At 38.8% G+C, this 19,557-nt stretch overlaps 1 protein-coding gene and 1 non-coding gene across 2 annotated transcripts in view; one reads left to right on the top strand and one right to left on the bottom strand.

Moving 5' to 3' along the window:
* CLASP1 (cytoplasmic linker associated protein 1) overlaps positions 1–19,557 on the top strand; it is a 416,010-nt gene that overhangs the window by 116,835 nt on the left and 279,618 nt on the right. The window contains exons 2-5 of the mRNA XM_042780565.1: positions 6,609–6,687; positions 8,440–8,543; positions 9,351–9,442; positions 11,749–11,824. Of these exons, the coding sequence (XP_042636499.1) occupies positions 6,609–6,687; positions 8,440–8,543; positions 9,351–9,442; positions 11,749–11,824 (351 nt within the window). The remainder of the gene's footprint in view (positions 1–6,608; positions 6,688–8,439; positions 8,544–9,350; positions 9,443–11,748; positions 11,825–19,557) is intronic.
* LOC122149778 lies at positions 5,910–6,035 on the bottom strand. The gene has a single exon (XR_006163324.1). It is a non-coding gene; the product is annotated as a U4atac minor spliceosomal RNA (small nuclear RNA).

The following is a 19,557-nucleotide window of genomic DNA, read 5'->3' as shown; positions in this document are numbered from 1 at the left end:
AATGTTTACCTCATATGCCTGTCTGTTGTTTGACTGGAAGCTATGGGAATGAGTTCAGTTTCAGGCGTGAAGGGTGACTGGGGGCCATAGTCTTGAAGGATTTACCAATCTCTGTCAGACCAGTAAGCCTGGTCTTTTTTATGATTTTGAGTTTTGTTCCATGTTTTTCTCCCAGTCTATCCAGGGTCTCCTACAATGATCTCTTTCTTAGTGGTTGACATTAGTAGCCGGACACCACCGAATTCTTACAGTCTCATGGTACCTTTTCTGTCTTGTTGAGATGGATTTTTATTTCATTTTAAGTTTTTTTTTTCTAAATAAAAGAAATGCATATGGAACCTAAGTTTTCCTTAGGATTACTTTATTTAGTTTGTGTTGATACATAGGTTTTTATTTTCCTTTAGTTAAACATAGTTTCTTCTATGATGTCTTAGTTTTCTAGTGCTGCTGTAACAGAAATACTACAAGTGGATAGGTTTAACAAACACATTTATTCTTTTACAGTTTAGGAGGCTAGAAGTCCAAATTCAGAGTGCTGGCTTTAGGGGCTTAGTGGAAGCCCCTCAACCTTGTGCTTAGTTCTTGACTTTTGTTCCAGGCCCAATGGAGCAAGCTGGAGGCTTCTCCTGACTCATGCAGCTGCTGGCTGCTGAGGCTGACAAATAGAAGATCAGCAGGTAAAATGGCAGATTGTTGGCTCACAGGGAGTGCAGGCAACAGTCTCAAGATCAGCAGGGAACACAGTAGGCCACTGGTTCAAATCCAGGAACTGGAGATGGTGTATTGTGACCCAAATGTTGGATCCTTTCCATATATACTGGAAGTAGTCCACACCCTGAAGGGTAACTCCCCTTCAACTGATTAGCTGCTCACATATGATTCCTTCATGATGGTGATTTCATCACATCCAATCTCATCATGGAGAGTAACTGCATCCAGCTGCCAGGCTACTCAGAATCATGACTCAGCCAAGTTGCCACACATCCTTAACTGCCGCACATGGTGATTTTTATTTTCTTTGTACTGTAGCTTATTTAAAGATGTGTTCCTTAATTTCAATCCATATGACAATAATCTAATTATCTTTTTGTTGTTTTCCAGTTTCATTCCACTCTGGTCAAAAAGTATATGCTACATAATATCAGATCCTTGAAGTGTGTTGATTTCTTTATGACCAATTTTTATAAAAAGTGAATGATTCAAAAGAATGTGTATTCTGAAGCTTTGTGAGCTTCTTTGGATGAGTTTATAATTGTGTTATTCAAGTCATCTATATTTGTACTAATTTTTTTGTCTGTTAATCAGAGAAAAATGTGTTAAAATCTCTGGGTTGTTATTTTCTTTCTTCACTTCACAGATGTTTATCTGTATCTGGTGGTGATGGTCTTCATCTTTATATTTTTAAAAGATACATATAATATATCTTGGTGAGGATTTCTTTTCATTTGGTTTGCTTGTGATTCATCGGGCTTCTTGACTCTGTAGCTTGATGTCTTCTGTTTCAAAAATATTTAACCATTGTCTCTTCAACTATTTTTTTTTTCTTTTCAAGATGTGCAATTTCATGGTTTTTAGTATATCCACAGAATTGTGCAAACGTCACCACTGTTTAATTTCAGAACATTTTACTTCCCCAGTAAGAAACCTCATATTCGTCAGTTGCTTTTTAATTATTGTCCCTGATTTTTCATCTTTGAACTTTATTTGAACTTGGGTTAGATCCTCTTAGTCTGTCTCTGTCTCTTACCCAGTCTTTTGGATTTTCCATTCTTCTGCTTGCTTCTCTGTACTTCGTTGAGGATTTTTTTTCTGCAGACTCAGTATACTGTTTAATTCTGTCTTCATCTGTATCTGCTCTGCTTTTAATAAACACATCTATGAGCACTTAATTTTAGATACTATATTATTTGGTTCTTTTGAAAATCTGTCAGTTTTCAAGAATGGTCATTTCTCTTCCAAACAGTGTAATTATGATTTTTATCTTCATAGACATAGTAAGAATTGTCAAATTCTATTTCTGATTATTCTCATAATAGAGTTTACGTGGGTCTTTGTTTCTGTTAATTTTCATTGATTTGTGCTGTGTTATCTTTGGTTGAGAAGCTCTGGCTGTTATATTTCAAATTCATCCCCCTCCTAAATATAGCCTTCTGGGTTTCCAGCCTAAAATGTAGGGGATTTACCTGGGCAACCAACCTTGGAAGTCTTTGGAATCCAACCTTTGTGTCCTTAGCCCCAAGAGGTTGTCAAATGTGATTTTCAGTGTCTTGCTTTTCCTCTTCCCAAGGTATAAATGGCCATAGGGCAAAAGTGGACCAGTTGCTGCAGGCTTACCTCTGTTTTTCTTTTTTGTGTTTCTTAACCTGGTAATCTTTCTGTCCCTTCTTAGCATTCCGAAGCTTCCAAGCAGATGCTCTTTTATGTTATTAGTAGTGGTTTTAGTTATTCTCAGCAGGAGAATTGGTCTGAATTCGATAGTCAACAATCATCACCTCCTTTTTAATAACTTTTTTTTTTTTTTTAAGTTTTAGGATAAAACTGTAGCTTGAGAATGCATCTGATACAGCCTTATTCATTAGTAGTCAGTAAAATAGACTTATTGATCACCAGATTATTGATTATGCTATATCCAGTATAGCTGTGTATGATGGGAATTTTGAGGAAATGCAAGACAAAGTCTTCTTTACATTCAAATAGTTTAGCTGAGGAAACAAGTATACACAGAGAAAATAAAATATTAGAGGAGATACTCTAGTAATGCTGAGTTAATAGCTTCATGAGAACTGAAAACTAAAAATAGTAAGTTCTGGTGGTGAGCCTGACCTCTGACCTGCCCCTCTCTTTTGCCCTCCTAGGCCATCTTCTCCAAGGCAGCCACAGTACCAGTCTAAAACCTTAAGCTCCTATGGCACTCTCCCTTTATAGCCCTCAGTGCCTTCCTCACTGTCTTCACCTCTCCTAGGAGCTGCCTCTTCCTCAATGACTTCCCAGTCACGCCTCTGCCCAGCCCTCTCAAACCCCAAGGAGCTGTTTAATTCCTTTTATGTTTGCCCCTGCTCTTCTCTCTGCCTAGAGGTCTTCTCTTCCTTTGGTGTGAATCTTTTTCTTTCAAAATTTAGCCTTGGTTAGTGTAATCCTTTGCTGGTGCCCTTCTCTGGCAGTACTCCCTGTTTCCTCAGGACTCCTACTGTCCTCCATTGGAGCTCTTATTGCCTATGTGGGTGCTGACTGCAGTCAGAACATCTGATGACAATAGACAGCCGCATGTAGTTTTGCCCCACCAAATGCCAAGCATTTGATACAGCCTTATTCATTAGTAGTCAGTAAAATAGACTTACTGATCACCAGATTATTGATTATGCTATATCTAGTATAGCTGTGTATGATGGGAATTTTGAGGAAATGCCAAGCACTATTTCATATACTTTACATATATACTTGATTTCATATTTATAGCAACTTATGAAGTAGCTGTTAGTATTGTTCCCATTTTATAGATGAGGAAGCAGAGAGGTAAAGAGAAATTTCACAGTTATAAATATGGCTGGCCTGCTGGACGGTGATTTTATTCATTAATCCCCTGCTTGAGTAGGGAAACTGAAACACAGAAAAGGCCTGAGCTCTGAAGGTAAACACTGGCAACTGAGGGGGTTGTGGCTGAGGGTGAACTAGACAACTGTATGTGACTCCTACTTCCTTCTAGAGTCCAGGTGTTTATTCAGCTGTGAAGGTGCCTGGGATTTCATGCTGTCCTCTCCTGATGGGTACCTTGGCCTCTTCTTCCCAATTTCTCTGGGGTATAACCACCTTCCAGTCCAAGCATGGACAAGACCTTTAGAACTTTTACTATCTAGGGCTTGTTAGACCTGCTTTACTCCAACCTACAAAGTAAATCTCCATTCTGTGAAAGCTTAAAGTCTGTGCCCCTCCAGATTCCACAGATAGGTTACTAGCATGGGTTGTCATGTCTGAAAATACAGTAGTCCTCTTAGGTATACCTTAGTCATGAATAATTTATGAAGAAATACTGTAAGAACTGTGAAGGCAAAATAGTGTTGGGCTGTTTTATTTGTGTTATTAATATTGCTGTAATGAATGACACCCCTGACCCCAACCAGTAATGCAGATAGACAAAGAGATGCTTAGGATTTCATCAGGGAAAAGCTAGTTCTAATTAAGTGATTGGCTGCTTTATTTAAAAAATAAACTTTTTTTAGGACAGTGTTAGAATGACAGAAAAATTAAAAAGAGTGTTCCAAAATACCCTATACTTGGTTTCCTCTATTATTAACACTTGTGATGGAACATTTATTATAATTAATGAACTGATATTGATACATTCGTATTAACTAAAGTCTGTACTTAATTCAGATTAGTTTTTACTTAACGTCCTTTTTCTGTTCCAAAATATTATCTAGGATGCATCTACATTTAGTGGTCATGTCTCCCTGGGCTCGCCTTGACTGACATTTTCTCAGACTTCACTTGATTTTGATGACTGACAATTTTGTAGAATGTCCTTTAATTGAGATTTGTCTGGTATTTTTTCTCATGACTAGATTAGGATTGTGATACTTTGGGGAGAAAGATCACAGAGGTAAAGTGCCATTTTCTCATATCAAGGGTATATGCTATCAACATGATTAATGATTGTTGTTAGGTTTCTCCACTATAAGTTGTATCTCCCTCCCCATACTGTACTCTTAGGAATGTTGGCATTACTGTGCATAGACGGGCTGCTTTTGTAAGTGATAAATTCTCTTTTAGTTCAAAAGTAAAGTTTTTTCTTTTTTTTTTTTTTAATCCCATCATATATTTTTCAAAAAAAAAAAAAAAATCTGTGCTCTATCAACAGACCAGCATTCTTTTCTCTTTATAAAAGTAAAAAAGTTTAAAAGTTATTTGTTAATATCTTCAAGTAGCCAAAGCATTTGTTAGAGCAGGTTATGCATTGTGCCGAGAATTGTGCAAATTGTGATTCCTTCAGTTTTGAAGATAATGAATTTCAAACCTAAGTAAAAAGCTTGCAGTCTTTGCTTTACTAGCTGCAAAATGCAGGGGCAGGCAGTATACAAAAAAAATCAGTTACCACTATCTTATATTTAGGACCTAATCAGTCTTGTTGATTTGTCAGTTGTGTGTGAATATTGGACTGTGCCCTGCTGTGTTTGAACAGTGTTTAAATAAACTTGCATGCTACAAAACTGCTTCCTACTGAGGTGGGGTTGTAGAGCTATTTTAATGATGGCTTTGGGCTATTCTAGAAGACTCAATACTCAAACCAAGTTAGGTTGAATGGCATCTTCATAAATTAGAATAAACTTGGACAGCAGTGGGATTTGCCTTTTGAAGTTGAAATTAGGATTATTAAGGCAGATTGTGAAATTTATTTGAACCGTCTAGCATTGACTACAGGAGGTCTGGTAGCTTAGTGCCTAAGGCATTTGACTGCTAACCAGAAGGCTGGTGGTTTAACCCCAGCAGTCACTCCTGGGAAGGCAGATTTGGCAATCTACTTCCAGTGATACTGCCTGGGGAGGGGTCGCTAGGAGTGGGATCCGACTCCATGGCAGGGAATTTCGATTTTTTTTTTTTTCCGGTTATTATTGACTACAACTCATAGCGACCCTACAGAATAGAGTGGAACTGACAAACAGAAATTTTTTTTAAAAGTGATCTTTACCCTATGGCTGGTGATCTTTACCCTATGGCTGGTGTATTCCCAGGCACAACCCAGTTTAACTCCTGCGTGAGAGATACAGGAAAACATAAAAGAAAATACTGTGAAGTGTGCCATCTACAGTTGTGAAGAGTGCCACCTACAGTCGATAGTAGTGAACACCAGACTTTTTAGAAAAAAAAATCACTACTTTTAAGTTTACAAGTCGTGGAAAATAGGTTTTTTTCCTTTTTCCAAAAATTGCACCAAAGTAAAGCAGAACTTTAGTTGGTGCGAGTGTGTTGTACAGGCGTTAGCAGTACTATCCTCACTACACGTTCATTGGACAGTAGCGCAACCCCAAGAAAAGGATGGTTGCTTCTGTAGGGCCTATGGCTGCCACCAGGAAGTTCGAATATCAGGTTGAGTTGTGGTGACTAATTTACAAGTCTCGTTATGGTTACCAGGTAGCTGGAGTACCTCTAGTGAGTAGAGCTCCCCAAGCAAACCACCAACTCTTTTGTTTTCAGAGGCTTCTGCAGGGCCGCGGAGCAGCTGCTCGGTTTTACCCAGAAGGCCCCACACCGGCCGTGAAGTAATTTGCATACCCGGCCCCTCGCTGGGGCGGGCTCGGCTATGGGTGGGGCCTTGGCAAGTGCAGCCGTTCTCCGCGGTGGGCGCTCAGGGTTTTGGGTTATGTTGTGGTTTCTTTTTATTGTCATTTCTCACCCCCGACTATATTCTGAAAATTGTAAACTATAAACAGTTCTTTTTGTGCAAGAGCATCCTACCTTTTGATAATTAATTCAGTCTTCCTCAGTCAGCGTATGCTCTCTAGGCTATTAGAGGATGTCAGAACTAGAAATGCCGCAGCTTCCTAGCAGCTGGTGGCCACGCGCGCAGGGCTCCAGGATGGGTGCTAACTCGCGTCCGGTGTTTCCCGTTGCAGGTAGTTCTTCTGGGTATGGACATTCTGTCTGCGCTAGTGACCCGGCTGCAGGATCGGTTCAAGGCACAGATCGGCACAGGTGAGTTGCAGGCAGGTATGGAACAGGGCCCCCGACTCCCTCCAGCGTTCCTTCATTCCTCCCACTTCCCCCGCTTAGTGCCGCCTAAGCCTTATAGCCAGTTTCTCAGCATTCCCCTCCAGCTTCCCAGCCTTCTCCTCCAGTGTAGTTGCTTCAATTTTGCAGCCAGCCCCCAACCTCCTCCAGCCCTCCAGCAGGGGTTGTTGCACCCTTGTCTTCCTTTCCTCCTGGGCGCACCCCAGATCCACAGACCTTGCTGCACCTGTTGACATTTTTACCCCCTGTCCTCCCAAATACCTTTCTGCCTGGCTTCTTCCAGTCTCCATGTTTTAATAGAGGTATTAGTAATGTGTGGTCTAATATGAAGTATTGCTACTAATTATTTTATTTCTTGTACAAAATTATACTTCAGTGCCAAACAACTCGTATTTGCCCTTCGTGGTCCTCTTTATTCAGAGACAGTTTCTGACAAGTCTTGCAAACCCTATGCAGTTTTTTCCTCCATCAGAAGATTATTGTTGGCATTACTGTTTTCATTGTAAATGTCATTCCAAGTGTATTATAAATGCTCACTCTTATTTTGAAGGGAATACAGTATGTCTGCAAAATTAAATAAAAATAATAATCATAGATTTGGAGCTAATTTAGACACCTGAGCTTTCTTGATGGCATTGTAAAAACTAAATAGCTCTGCTTGTGTAAACATTTCTTATAGAATTTCTCACTCTCAGTTGTTACATGTTTGTTCATTCTTGTTATCTTTCAGGTCAATGAACTCCTTTAGATAAGGTCCTGAACTCATTCTCCATTCTGGAATGGAGTAACTGTCCCTCCACCTATACAAAAACAAAAACAATACTTTTAGAATTGTGATATTTTAATAATGTTCCATTTTTCTACTTGAATTATTCAGGGATCTCTCTTGTAAAAGAAAGGCTTATAGACTATCAGAAGAAGCAGAGTCAGCTGATTTCCTATGGAGCCTAAACTGCTGGCCCACACTTGAGTGTGTGAGGGAAGGCTAGAGTGCTGGGCCGGGTTTGATATAAGGTCTGTGTATTATATAAAACTAAAAATAGACAATGTGGATGAACAATACACTGACCCATAAATGCCTGCCCCTGAGATACCCAAGGAGCTTTGGTGGCATAGTGCCTAAGGCACTTGACTGCTAACCAGAAGGCTGGCAGTTCAAACCCACCAGTCACTCCTTGGAAGGAAGATTGGGCAATCTATTTCCGTAGAGATACTGCCTCGGAAACCCAAGGAGGGGTCACTATGAGTCAAATTGACTCTACGGCAGTGAGTTTGGTTTTTATGGTTGAAGATACCCAAGCAAAGGAATTGGTTTTTATGGTTGAGGATACCCAAGCAAAGGAAAGCAAAGCCCTTCCCTGTGTTACATAAATTTCCTTTTATGTGAGTTTTTCTTGCTGAGATGTTTGGTTGGGATCTATTTTAATATTTCAGCAGATTAAAAATAGGTTGTGTCCTGGTTGTGGGATAATGGGATAAGGAAAAAATAAATAGTATTATATTCCTATGCAAAGTCTTTTTCAAGATTTTGTGGTAACTATCATGTATTTCACCACAGTGGGTAAAGCTGTAAGCAAGGATTGGTGATATTTAGAATGATCATACATCATTTATGCCAGAACTTTGTCTTCTCAATTGATTGAAATATCAACAGTTGGTGACCACAGCCCCTCAAAATAGGTTTTCATTTGTAATAATTTCCATTTTGATTTCCAGTGCTGCCAAGTTTAATAGACAGACTGGGAGATGCTAAAGACTCTGTGAGAGAGCAAGATCAAACTCTGCTGCTGAAGATCATGGATCAAGCTGCTAATCCCCAGGTAGGGAAAGTGTGTGTGTCATTGTATAAACGTTAGTGTTGGATTCCAAATAAAAGACTAATTTATTTTAAGAGATGTATTTCAGATGAAAATCTTCATACCATTTAATATGCCTTTCCCAGAACAACACAGGATATTCAAATAAGTAATAAACAGCTAAGAGTATAATTTTTTTTTTTTTTTTAAAGTAGACTTAACATTGGTATCAAGTGCTCATATTAGTAATCTGTTAGAATTCTTAGCTGATTTGCACATCTGACTCTTCATTTCTCTGAAAAGAGGAAGCTGTAGGGTCTGGGGAATCTGGAGACCTGGCTTGAGCCCTGGTCCATGTCTGCTTATGAGCTGAGGCTATTGACATGAGCAAATCCCATAGGATCCCACTGTCTTGTGGTCAGGGTGAGGCAGAAAATCAGAAAAGCCTTTCTAGACAAAAATGAACAGATATTTGACTTGTGAATTTGATGAGGAAACCTTGTCCTGGGAAGCAAAGTGAGTATGTGACCTTTGGCAAGTTATCTAACCTTTTGGCCTCATTTTCCTCAGCCACAAAATGTGGACAATTATACCTCCAATTTAGGCTTCTTGGGGGAATTCAGTGCAATTTTGTAAGTTAATATGTTTTAAAAATCTTAAATTGGTATATAAGTTATCATTTGTCAGTGTGCTGCTGAAAAGATCAAATGTTTTGATAGAGGATGAGACTCATTTGCCCCTGCTGAGAGGCCTCCCTGTTATATGTCCCTTCCTACAATAAAAGGCTGTAGAAATCTTGCCTTTTCTTCACCTGTTCTTTATCTTCTGCAGTATGTATGGGACAGAATGCTGGGAGGCTTCAAACACAAGAATTTCCGCACGCGAGAAGGCATCTGTCTCTGCCTTATTGCAACACTCAATGCGTAAGTCTGGGTAGAATTGTAGTATTTACTCGTCCAAGTTTTCATTTCTGTTTTTTACCCTGTATTTTGAAATGATGATATATTTACAAGGAGTTGCACAGAAATACACAGAAAGGTCTTGTGCATCCTTCACCTAGCCTTCCCCAGTGTTAACATCTTGTCTAATGGTAATACCAGGAAACTGACACTGATATAACTCAATTTCTTCACGTTTCTTCAGTTACACATGTACTCATTTGTGTGTGTGTACTTCTATATAATTTTACATAGCTTTGTGTATTTATCACCATAATCAAGATACAGGACTATACTATCATTGCAGTGCTGTCTTAGACTAACCCTAAATAGCCACTAATCTGTTCTCCACCACTAACTTTATTTTAAGGATGCTTTAAATTGAGGAGCTCTGGTAGCATAGTGCCTAAGGCACTTGACTGCTAACCAGAAGGCTGGCGGTTCAAACCCACCAGCCACTCCTCGGAAGGAAGATGAGGCAATCTACTTCCGTAGTGCTACTGCCTCGGAAACCCAAAGAGGGGTCGCTATGAGTCAGGTCCGACTCGACAGCACATAACAACAACAACATAAATTGATACTGGTTTTACATTGTTTTTAAACTAAGCACACTTCCCTTGAGGTTACCTATATGTTGTCTATAATAATAGTTCATTTTTATTGCTGAGTAGTATTAACCATCCCTTTTTGAAAGATACTTGCATATTGTAGCTATTACAAGTAAAGATGCTGTGTATGTTTGTATCCATATTTCTGCATGAACAGAAGTTTTCATTCTTCTGGATTAAATGCCTAAGAGCACATTATGACAAGCCAGTTTTTAGTTTTAGAAGAAATTGCCAGACTATTTTTCTGAATGTCTGTTACCATTTTACATTCCCACCAGCAATGTAGCTGTGTTCTCCAGTTTCATCAGCCTTGACTGTTATCACTATCTTTCACTTGAGCCATTATATTATGTGTATAGTGATATGTCATTGTAGTTTTGTGTTTCCCTAATGGATGTTGATGTTGAACATCTTTTTGTGTCTTTATTATAGGAGAGACTTTAAAAATTAATAATTGCAAATCACTTTTAATTATGAAAATAGTGTTTTATGTATACCATTGAAAAAAATTATATACTGAGGAAAATAAAACTCACACATAATTCTGTTACCTTCATTCTGTCACCTTCAGATAATTATTGTTAATACTTGTTACATTTGATTCCAGTTTGTAAATTTATATTATTTTTATTGTGATTTGGGTAGAAGTTTACATATCAAATTGGATTTCCGTTTAACAGTCATATACATTTTGATTCATGACATTGATAAATTTATATTATTTTAAAAATCAGAAGCGTTATATTACATTAAAGATTTTCCCCTCTTAATGGGTCGTCAGCATTTTCATTGCCATTAAATTTGGCATTCAGATGTATATGAAGCTTGGAGTGCTTGGATGGTGCAGGGAGTTAACATGCTCAGCTGCTAACTGAAAGTTTGAAGGTTTGAGTTCACCCTGCCGCCCCTTGGAAGAAAACCCTGAAAGATCAGTTCTGCTCTGACACACATGGGGTCGCATGAGTCAGAATTGACTTTATAGCAACTGGTTTATATGAAACTTTATAATAAAATCTTTCTATTCTTTGATCACAGTAGTTTTAGTTACGTACATGAATTTCTCCTAAGGAAGTAATTAAATGAGCAAAGAGATCTGTGCTCCTAAAGGATATTCCTGACAGCAAAGGTTATGATGTTGAAAGGTTGTAAATAGCGTAAATGATCTATAATAGGGCAGTGTTTAGTTGGAACACTCTGTAGCCATTTTCCATAGCCTTTTCATTTAGCTGCTGTTAACTCAGTATCTACTGTGGTAAAGAGTGATGCTAGAGCTGAGATGGAGAATTCATTAATAACCCTGAAGGTACTTGGAGTTTAGTTGGGTACATTGAGTTGGGCAAAATAGTGATAGCAAAGTGGTAATGCAGAGACAGCAGTGTGTGGAGGCAAGTGAGTCTAGGGGAAAGTCTTGGGCTTTTTGACTTGGCCTTAAAGGGTTAAGATTATAGAGAGTATTGAATGCCAGGAAGACTTGTCAGTGAGAATCCATTAAAGGTTTTGAATTGGTGAATTTGATGTGTGCAAAAGGGCTGTAATGGCATGTTTCTTTTGGAAAAGCATAGATTGGAAAGAGAGGACTCTGGTGTGAGATGGGGATAAGGGATAGGGATGGGAGGAGTGTGGGCAGTAAAGGTATCTTCTTCCTTTGTTCTCACTAACAATAAAAAAACTTTTTGTTTTCAGCTCTGGAGCCCATACTTTAACACTAAGCAAGATCGTACCACATATATGTAACTTACTTGGTGATCCAAACAGCCAGGTGAGTGTATTTTTAGTGAGAAAGAAAATCCTGGGGAAAAATAACTGGTTATAAACAGTTAAAGAATGCATTTTGGTGTTCTGTGTATACCCAACAGGTGAGTGGGAACTTTTTTCATCTTTATAAAACTCTAATTACTGTCTGTATCAGCTACCCATTAGCATTTATGAAATATCACAGGTGAATGTGTAGGCCACTCCTCTTTCTTCTATACATAGGACTGAGAAATCATTTGCTGATAAGTTGATGCCTTGTAGACCAAACTCTAAGATAATTTTATTCTTATCACCATCTCTGCAGCCAAAAAGGAGTTGGGATTGGCGGGGAAATATATCTATGCTGGTGGAAGTCAGAGAATGATTGGTGGGAGAGGAATAGTTTTTGATTAGAAAGGGACCTGAGGGAACTTTTTTGAGGTGATGGAAATGTTCTATGTCTTGCTTTGGGCTGTGGTTACACTGGTGTAATTGTTGAAATTGCTGGTGCTGGACCCTTAAGAACCGTGCATGTTACTTTACGTAAATTTTGCCTCAGTTGAAAAATAACCTCACTTCCTTAGCAGGAAGGTAGAAGAGAAGTTGTTAATCTTTGAATTACCAGAATTACCAGACAATTCATGAAGCTTTGCAAGTCTGGGCAGTGGAAGTGCTTAGTCAGTTCAATTCTATTTACTTTTTATCATTTTTATTATGGGATTAGTTCAGACGAACTGATAGGAAGAAAGAACACTTTATGAGATGAAGCAGAAAATAGGTACAATAATTTACAAAAGTCATGTATGGAGTAAACGAGTCATCTGTCTCATTTTAAATCTTAATTGGTAATTGCCCAAATGCCCTCCAAAGAGGAGGAGTCAAGATCTCCTAATTAACGTACAACTCCAGGTAGCTCTAACTGTGCCTGAAATTCTGTCATTTTGTTATGCCGCCTTCTTCCTTCCTGCCCTTGTTTCTGCCCTGAATTCCACCTGCGTTTTCTCTTACCTCTTTGGTGGTGCGGTGTTGTGCTGCTCCTTTTCCTGCCCATCTCTGCTTGTCTTTGTTTTCTTGGTCTCCCTTTCTTGCACCTACTTTATTTTTTGCATTAAGGCTCTTATCCAGCCTTAATTGAAAATGAATGACATTAGAAATACGATTTTTATACAAAATATAATTATACAATATATATATATATTTCATATACAATATATATATTTCATATAATATATATATTTTGTATAATTATACAAAGTATATATAATATATATATTTTTATACAAAAATATAATTTTTATGTATTTTTATTTATTGAATCATATTTTATTTAAAAATAGCATGAACTTAGCTTAGTTTTCTTCTTTTAAAAAAATTTTAACTTACTTTATTATTTAGCTCTTTTTTTCCCCTTTTGTTCTGGTCTGCATTTTTTGTTTTCTGTGAAAAAACAATTCTTTATAGAAGTCACACCTTTGAAGATACTGTTGCTACCACATGGTGTCCTTTAGTAGAACAGAAAAACCAACAGGGCTAGTTAAAATTATTTGTGAGAGACAGATCGGGCTTATTTTAAGGGCACTTCAGTTGTGGAGACAGTGTAAAACATAGACCAAGCAGACATGTTCAGGACTATAACATATAACATTGTCTAAAATTTAATTCTGGGCTGTGTGTAGAGATTCTCCATTTTGTCATTGAATTTGCAATGTATCACACTGAAACAATTCACTGTTCTTCATCCTACAGATATCTTTATCTTACACATATTTCCAGAATTCAAAAATTCCTTTATTCCCACCCCCACTTCACCCCTTTACATTCTTTTTCTTCTTCCATTTCCATAAACATTTATCAGGAGTTTAGGCTCTGGGCCTGCTTTGTCTGTGTGAAGACTTGGGCTTTGGGAAGAAGGGCTTCTAACTTGGTTTGTTTTTGGGCCTCAGGTTTTGTTTTTGTAACTGAGGTAGACAACATCTTCCAAGAGGAAAGCATGGTGAAACATTGAATTATCCTAGGACCCTCCATGATAGATGCTATGGCTGGAATGCCAGTCTTTCCCTGCCTGAAAGATGGTTTATCCCATGGAGACTTTGAGTGCTGCATTTAGGAACATTGCAAGTTTTGAAGCAGTTACATTCTCATACTCGAAACTATTCAGGTAGCTGCCAGAATGTTGAATTTGTCACAGAATTCATCTGAAGTTTTCTAATAGATGAAGCCTAAGTGGTCTCTGTTCCTATTGACAAGTACCTAGATGTTCCCTGAAGATTTTGTAGGAAAGCGATGAGAAAGGATTAATTTTTTTGTGTTTCACTACTCTGATTGCTTTTTATTTGCCTCTTTAGAACTAGAAAAGGGGTTAACTTGTAAGGTCTCTAGGGATTTTAACAAGTTTTTCCTTATTTTGGAAGTAGCACCAATTATATTTCAAGTGATCAGCACAGTCTATTTTCTGAAAATTTAGGTCAGTTTTTTTTTTAAGAGTTTAAAATAGTGTTGAACCTTAAGAACAATTTGATATACCATTTTAAAACAGCAAAATGATAGAGTGTATTTGAAACTTTGAGCCACCTAGTTTAGTGCAAAAAGCCTGGATTAGTAGATGGAGGGCCTGGCATTCTTGTTTGCTAGGTTACCAGCCAGTTAACCTTAGGTGGGCACTTGAATCATAAGCCTCAGTTTCTCCTGTAAAGGGAGGGCAGTGATAAGTGCCTAGGTTTTTGAGCTCTGCAAAGTTATGACGACCAGTTAGGTGAATGTGCTTTGAAGGTTAACTGTTCTTAAGGTGCTGCTGTGACTAACAGAAGGCTAAATTACTCAACGATCTTCTCATGGTCTGAGATGATTGGAGTTACTTGTAATTCCACCTGTGGAAGTCATACACCAACCACATCCCAGTGGATTTTTGAGAAAATCTTAGATGTATCGTGTTATTTATGAAAATATTTAACTGTTGTTGTTGTTATGTGCCATTGAGTCGGCCCCAACTCATGGCAACCCCTCCTTGGGTTTCTGAGGCAGTATCATTACGGAAGTAGATTGCCCCATCTCCCTTCCGAGGAGTGGCTGGTGGGTGTGAACCGCCAGCCTTCTGGTTAGCAGTCAAGTGCCTTAGGCACTACTCTACCAGAGCTCCCATTTAACTGTTAGTGGCTTGTATATTTATGATATTGAAATGGCCATACTTTTCTTATACCCCATATACCAAACACTGGCAGCTCTGGTATAGACCTCACACATACCTGCATATATCAAAATTAGTGTCATGTGCTCCTGACCTGATCATTGGTGGTAATGAAACTTAAAAACAAAAGTAATATCTTTAAATTTGAAGTGCATCTATCTTCTGTATATAATCATCATAAAGAATATGGGACTTTTCCCTATAATTTTTTAATACAGAAGTGGAGGGATAAAATAATTTCTCCCTTTCAAGATGGAAAATGTGAGGCTTATTTAAAATGCTTCATTAAGCCAGAAATTCAATTACTGACTTCCTGCCTAGTATCTGCATGAGTTTAGTTGTATTCTATATACTGGAAACTCTGCAGGCCTTGCTCAGGAGTTTGTAGCCTGTAGTGGTTTTGTGGGTCAAATCGTAGGCCCACATGCCTCTGATTTTGAGAAGGTTCTTATTTATTTTGTTGTTTTCATCTTCCCCTTTTTCTGTAAAATGAGGCTTGTGCCTTATGGATAGCTTTCAGTAACATAGTTATAGAACTACGCAGAGTATTTTGCCTCAGAGTATTCCAAGCAGCACTCTGAAAACTACATATATTCACGCCTACCATATTATCATCTGCACACATACAGACACACATACACAGTCCACATTTGAGAGATCCTTCTGCCAGGAAACCTTACCACCTGGCTTCCCAGATGCTAATCATTAATACTTCTCTTTCTGGGGTATGTGTGTACATTGTATGTGCTTTTGCTCTTTCCTTTATTATAATTTTTTGTTTCTTTATCAGTCTTTCCTACTAGTCTTGAGCATCAGGACTATAACTGGTAGGACCACCTACCAGTGTTTAGTATTAAGTAGATGTATTTTGTCCAAGGTTGGACAGTTTATTCATGGTCCTGTGTTTTTTAGCATTCCCTGTGCACCTCTTTTCAAGAGTGGGACGTGTTTTCCAGAAGCTTTCCTCATGCCTCATGGTCAAGACTTATACCCCATGTCCACATGTAATCCAGTTACTGAGAATAAAATAGTTACTATGATAGCCTTACACTGAACTGATCTCAGAGGAGGTTCATTTTTTGCCATATGGATTCCAGAACAAACCCTGTGTGTGCTGACAAGGAGGACAGGGGCAATGGCTGTAGCAAAGGCAGCCAGCAGTCTGACACTTTGTGCATCATAGAAGGTCCCTTTGTTGTTGTTGTTGTGTGCTATCAAGTTGATTCCAACTTCTAGTGACCTTTTATGACATAGTGGAATTGCTCCATAGGCTGTCTTAGGTTGTGATCTTTATGGGGAAGAGATGATTGTCAGGTCTCTCTTCCATAGAGCCACTGGGTTGGTTCGAATTGTCAATCTTTTAATTAGCAACTAAGCATTTAATCGTTGTGCCACAAAGGTTAGGAAGCCCCATTACTTGATAGGAAAAGTTCAAGGTATGCCTGAAAAACCCTTGGTTCGTATTTATAGCCCTTTAGCCAGAAGCAGTCACTTAGAGGATTGCATCTGAAGGGCCTCCCTGTGCGGGCTTACGGCTGTATTACTGAGGAGTTTGAGACATCCTTAAAGCCTGAAAAGACCTTAAAATGCCTGATGACTTTGTTATTGATCTGAGTGCTAAGTGCTCTCTGCTGCTGAACTAGGCTGTTCCAGCAGTGGTCAGAAGTAAGGGGAAAAGCTTTTACTGAGAGCTTGACAGCTCACATGTTGCTTGGCCTTGGCCTGAGAGGTTGAGCTGCTGGGGCTGGTGTTCTCAGTGATGCGGTGGCCTTTTTGTGTCCAAGCTGGTCCTATGGTACCCATTCCCCAAAGTGGCTGGCTGCAAGTCTGTACTTGTATTCTAGAAGAACAGATATATTCATTTACAGGCTTCCTTCATTCCCAGGGATTGACACCCTTCCTTGAGTTTTTTGCATCATGTTGTTGTTGTTGTGTGCTGTCGAGTCGGCCCCGACTCCTAGCGACCCCTCCTTGAGTTTCTGAGGCAGTATCACTACGGAAGTAGGATTGCCCAACCTTCCTTCCGAGGAGTGGCTGGTGGGTTTGAACCACCAGTCTTCTGGTTAGCAGTCAAGTGCTTTAGCCACTATGCTACCTTTATTTTGACACATGTTGGAAGTAGTATGTTAAATGTAGAAGAATGTGGAATTTGCACTCAGACAAATATCGGTTCAGCTCTTCACTCTGCTGTTTACCAGCTGTGGGCTTTGGGCAGGTGGCTCACCTCTCTAGCTCACCTGTCCATGTCCTCTGTGTAAACAAAGGAGTAAACAGTGCCCTGTGAGGCAGGGAGGAACAAACATGACCATGACATTTGAAGACCTGAGATGATGTTTTTGTTAGGTGCTGTCAAGTTGGTTTCAACTTACAGCAGCCTTATGCACAACAGAACAAAACACTGCCTGGTCCCATGCCATCCTTACAGTTGTTGCTATGCTTGAGCCCATGGTTACAGCCACTGTGTCAGTTCATCGACTTGAGGGTCTTCCTCTTTTTTGTTGACCATCTACTTTACCAAGCATGATGTCTCTCTCCAGGGACTGGTCTCTTGATAACATATCCAAAGTAAAAGATGTGAAGTCTCACCATCCTTGCTTCTAAGAAACATACTGGCTGTGCGTGCTTCCCCTAAGACAGATTCTTTCGTTCTTCTGGCAGTCCATGGTGCATTCAGTATTCTTTGCCAACACCACAGTTCAAATACATCAGTTCTGCTGTGGTCTTCCTTATTCATTGTCTGGCTTTCATATGCATATGAGGCTACTGAAAAATACCATGGCTTGGGTCAGGCACATCCTAGTCCTCAAAGTGACGTCTTTGCTCTTTAATACTTTAAAGAGGTCTTTTACAGTAGATTTGCCCTATGCAATACATCGTTTGATTCTTGGATTGCTGCTTCCATTGGCATTGATTGTGGAATCAAGTGAAATGAAATCCTTGACAACTTCCATCTTTTTCCCATTTACCTGATATCTTAATTTAATTTGGACCTGGCAGGTAGTGTTAATATGTGAGGCTCCAGTGTTTTGTGGGCATAATGATCTAAAGTTTTGGGGTTCCTTTCTGTGATGAGCCTGATAGTCAGCAGTGCTAGGCAGTATGTGACCAGTGTGGTCATTGTAGAAGTGAACCACTATGCTTATCCTGTCCCTTCTGCTTGAACTTAATTGCTGTTATTTAAAATTCTCTTTTCAATTGGAAAACAGTACTTTATAGTATCAAAGAAAATCTCTTTACCTGCATTTGTTGAATCAAAGTGTTTTAGACCTTGCACCTAAGGCACTTGACTCCTAACCCGAAGGCTGGCGGTTTAAACTCACCAGCCACTCCTCGGGAGGAAGGTTGGGCAATCCTACTTCTGTAGTGATACTGCCTCAGAAACCCAAGGAGGGGTCTCTATGAGTCGGGGCCGACTCAACGGCACGTAACAACAACAAGACCTGACTTAAAGCTTTCTGAGTTTGAGGAGTGATTATTTTAAAGTCTGAGAATGTTCAGTTCCATCAGCTATACTCTGCCTGCTTCACTTACCAGTTATCTCACTTGCCCAGCTCAAGTAGTCATTTCATTATGTCATGTAGTCATTTCATTAGGAACTCAAATATTTATTTATTCATTGAATCCATTATTGTTGGAACCTTCAGATTAACCCTCAATTTATAGAGGAGGAAACTGAGACTAAAAGAGTTTAGGTATTTTTTCCAAAGACAGTTTATCTGTGGTCAAGTAGGTACTCATTTCCATCAGTTTTTTTGATTCTGAAGCTAATAAATTTTCAACTGAACATCTTAAGCTATTTATGGCCCTGGTTTTCTAAATAGCTGACTGAATATTAATTGCTATTTAAGGCAGTCACCCAGTGGGATTTGCTCTGCTTAACTGTTAAATTAAGGTGGTAACTTACTGCCACCAACCAGGTCATAGTAGCATTGGATGCTTTTGTAAAATATGCATACTTCCTAATATCACAAATTATTTTGGAGGACTAGATTATGTCTTGAGACATGCCTTTTTCAGCCATAAAGGGAGGGAAAAGAATTATGAGTAAAATTGCTGGTGTGTTACATTGTTAAATCAAAGGGTAGCCTGCAACACTCAGAATTGTAAAGTAGTGTTTGTATCCCTGCTTCTTTCCTTTTTCTTCGTTCTCTGTTACTGTGGTCTCATTACTTGAAAACAAATCTAAAATCCTGTCTTGTCTCTAACCGTCTTTGCCCTCCTGAATGAAATATAATCCCCCCTTTCTACTTTACGTCCTGTTGACAGTGAGCCTTGGTTCCATTCTAAAAATATTTCCCCTTTCTTTTGGTTTTGTAAAGTTTTAAATCTATGGAAAAAATGTAAGAAATGTATAGTGAATAACTTATTTACTAGTTAACATTTGCCATGTTTATTTTATCTCTTTATATGTACATATACACACTTTTTTTGTGTGCTGAGCCATTTGAAAATAAATTGGAGAATCATGATGTTTTACACCTGGATACTTCAGGGTGTATCTTCTAATAACAAGGATATTTTCGTATAAAACTAATGTCATTTCCCAAAAATTTAACATATTTCCTCCAGGAGAT

Source organism: Orycteropus afer, unplaced genomic scaffold (genome assembly GCF_000298275.1).
Source record: "Orycteropus afer afer isolate SDZICR_OR568_19922 unplaced genomic scaffold, OryAfe1.0 scaffold00004, whole genome shotgun sequence".
NCBI classification, from domain to species: domain Eukaryota; kingdom Metazoa; phylum Chordata; class Mammalia; order Tubulidentata; family Orycteropodidae; genus Orycteropus; species Orycteropus afer.
The sequence above is the reverse complement of the archived record's forward strand: the minus strand, read 5'-3'. Positions and strand labels throughout refer to the sequence as shown.